Here is a 3476-nt window from a genome sequence, read left to right on the forward strand (position 1 = left end):
ATTTTGTTCGTTTTTAAAAAAATCGTGCACAGCGCTCCAATGACCAGTGTAAAACTGTTGCTGTGATTGTGTGGGTGTGGCTGTTAGCAAAGTGACATAAATTTGATTGGTCGATATTTATAGGCAAAGCACATGGCATGGAAAACGAAACATTGGAAGTGTCACTCACACTTCCCAAAAATAAAAAGTAAAGTAAAAACAATTTACATAACTTTTCCCCCCATGGTTCATTCATCATCTGACATAACTTTTTAAGCAAACGCTAACCATAAGATTATTGAGAAAAAAAATGTAGACGACCACAAAATATTATCTAATTTTAGAAGAAAAAGTAAAAAGAGAAAGAAGGTGAAAATACAAAATAAACACATCTTACCAGAAGTATGTGTAAAGGATAGTAAATAATTTGATTAATCAGATCAAGAACAACTATTTTTCCCAGTTGTTGGGTTTTTTCTTCTGTAGATATTGACATAAATGTCAAATCGGCACACACTCTCACACACACACACATACACACACACACACACACACACACACACACACACACACACACACACACACACACAAACACACACCATACAAGTGTGCACATTTAGTATGTACTTGCGCTCGTTCGCAGATAAATAAACACACGTTCCATACTAAAGAACATGCACGAACAGCTAAATCTTGGTGATAAATACATGCCAGGATAATGTTGTGCCTCGAATCCTGCTGCTATAAACAAAAGTCCCAGCAAACAGTGCCGTGATTGTTCTTTTGTTTTAAATTGTTTTACACCTTCCTGCAAAACAAGTTATTGTTATCTCGCCACAAACATGTTAATGAAGATGGCACCATATCATGATCAACCAAGCACACACCGGCAGACAGAGCAATTTGACGACTTCACTTTGGATCTGAGTAGGACGTGACAACATATAAACATTGCAAACTACACACACACACTTACGCACACACACTTACACACACACACTTATACACACACACACACGCACACACTTACACACACACTCGCAACACACACACACACACACACACACACACACACACACACACACACACCCTTTAAAAAAAAGTTAAGAAAAGTATCATTTTGTTGTTGTGGAGGCATGTTGCTACAGTGCATTATTTTGTCAGTGTGTCCGCTTTGAAACACAAGCTTGTTGGCACTGTTCATGGCCAGGACCCTGTTGTAGCATGTGCATCACAAATTTATGCCCGAGCATATTTTGTGCCGATTATATAGGACTTTCATGGTTTCAGCATGGTGCAATATAAATTGTATGCCAGAAATGTTTCCAGGGTTACGCTTAGTCTTTTTGTGAATTTTAACAAAGGCAAAGTGCAGGTATTATTGGACCCTCGATTTTTAGTAATTTTTGTGTACATTTCTTTGACCCGTCTTTAACTTTTGGGGGGAAGAGGATATAGACACACACACACACGTTTAGTACATGTAATTGCACATCTTATCACCCTAACACACACACAAATACACACACACAGTCTCTCTGTGTAACTAACCGTATCTTGCACGCACAAACAGCTTAGTCTTCCTAGCGCCAACACACACACACACAGTCTCTCTGTGTAACTAACCGTATCTCGCACGCACAAACAGCTTAGTCTTCCTAGTGCAAACACACACACACACACACAGTCTCTCTGTGTAACTAACCGTATCTCGCACGCACAAACAGCTTAGTCTTCCTAGCGCCAATAAACACACACACAGTCTCTCTGTGTAACTAACCGTATCTCGCACGCACAAACAGCTGAGTCTTCCGAGTGCCCACACACACACAGCATATCACTCACTTGAACACACACATACGTACACCGTGAAATGTCCCTCCCCTTGTTGAGCCTCTTGATACACTCATTCTTGATCCCTTGCCCCTTTTACCCATCATTTCACCCCTTACTCTTCCCTCCACTACAGTGGAACTCCCCCTTTGACAAACTCCAACATTCCTCACAAGGGAGGATTCCTCGTACACACCATGCCACAAAACAACAGATCTAAAGAACGCTTTTTGCCACAGCACAGAATAACATCAGTCAATAATCTCACAACAAATTCACAGGGGAAAACTGTGGTGCAGTAGTGGAGGCAGTAGAAGAAGGAACGTTCGACCTGGCCACAGTACTTCCGCCAACACCCCCACCCCCAGCACCAAAACCACCAACACCCCCTATCCTCCCAACACCGGCCGCAGGATTCATCATCATAGTGGGCCTGGGTGGCGGTGAAAAACCGCTTGTCATTACACTGGGGCTTGACACACCGGGCAGGGGGCGGAAACTGGACACAGGCAGGTGAGAGGCGGAGTACTCGTGCGTCGGGGACTGTGCGCGACCCCCAGTGCCACCAGACATAGGCCCAAAGGGAGACGATCCTAGGACGGCATACGCAGAGCCTCGGGTCCAGTCATCTTTGAAGATTTGAATGGTGAGAACACGGACGAGATTGGAGAGACGGTGAAAAACGTGGGCCAGTACCAGTTGTTCATCGGCGTCACGACGTACGCGCACTTGTACTGATCCAGCCTGCGATAGCACGGTAGAATGTGTTACTTACCACAGAACCTCATATCTGCAGTCATGTAAAGCAGGGCAAAATTCAGGCTTTCTGCCTTTTTGTATCAGCTGTTAGTTTTTTTCCTCAGAACATTCCTCATGCAGGTTAACTTAATCATATGTCTTTCTTGGTACAAAGAAGCAATTTTCCAATGCGACAAATAAGCTTACTCTGAAGCCTTTTTCCTAAAGCGACACAAAAGCTTACTTTGATCTACCAAGGTGTAAATCACAATGACAATCTTGTATCACTACTTTATCAAACCAAATGTGAATCAACAAAAAAAGAAAGAACCTAAACTGCCAACAAGTAGGTGTGTACGTACCAGAGTACCAAAAGAGAGAGTCCAGAAATGTTCGTGTCTAAATTCCAGCACTCCATCCAGTGTGGACGCCTCTCGCAACAACTTGTCTAGCTGGCTCAGTATGTGTGATGGGGTTGTCTGGACAAATACACATACATTCAGTACAACAACAAGAACAACATTTCTATTTTCAAGGTACAATACAATACAAAAATACTTTAGTATTTCAAAAGAGAAATTACATGGTGGCTGAAACATTAAAATATATCAATATAAACATCAATTACACACACACACACACACACACACACAGAAGCATATAAAGTCCCAAATTAACCCCAATGAAGTGACGTAACACCCTGAAAGAAGAGCGACTATTTAAGATTCACTCAGTGGAACCATGAACCTTACATGGGGCGAAATCAGGTTATTGCCATACTAAGTACCGTACTTTCCGGGTCATAAGGCGCGACTTTTTCCTCGAGTTCGACCTCTGCGTCTTGTATAACGAAGCGCCTAATCCGTGTATGAAATACGAAAAAAATCAAAGAGACCGCTTGAGTACCAGTCAAACAACTTGTGATA

At 42.4% G+C, this 3476-nt stretch overlaps 1 protein-coding gene across 1 annotated transcript; it reads right to left on the minus strand.

The window, feature by feature from the left end:
- Nucleotides 1-1028: 1028 nt before the first annotated feature.
- LOC138954233 (zinc transporter 6-like) lies at nt 1029-3029 on the minus strand (the record flags this gene model as incomplete). The annotated part of the gene is made up of 2 exons (XM_070326126.1): nt 1029-2556; nt 2913-3029. Coding segments are annotated over 2 exons (597 nt in total), but the record flags the coding sequence as incomplete, so codon positions are not given.
- Nucleotides 3030-3476: the final 447 nt, after the last annotated feature.

The sequence above is a fragment of the Littorina saxatilis genome, unplaced genomic scaffold (genome assembly GCF_037325665.1).
Source record: "Littorina saxatilis isolate snail1 unplaced genomic scaffold, US_GU_Lsax_2.0 scaffold_2971, whole genome shotgun sequence".
NCBI classification, from domain to species: Eukaryota; Metazoa; Mollusca; class Gastropoda; order Littorinimorpha; family Littorinidae; genus Littorina; species Littorina saxatilis.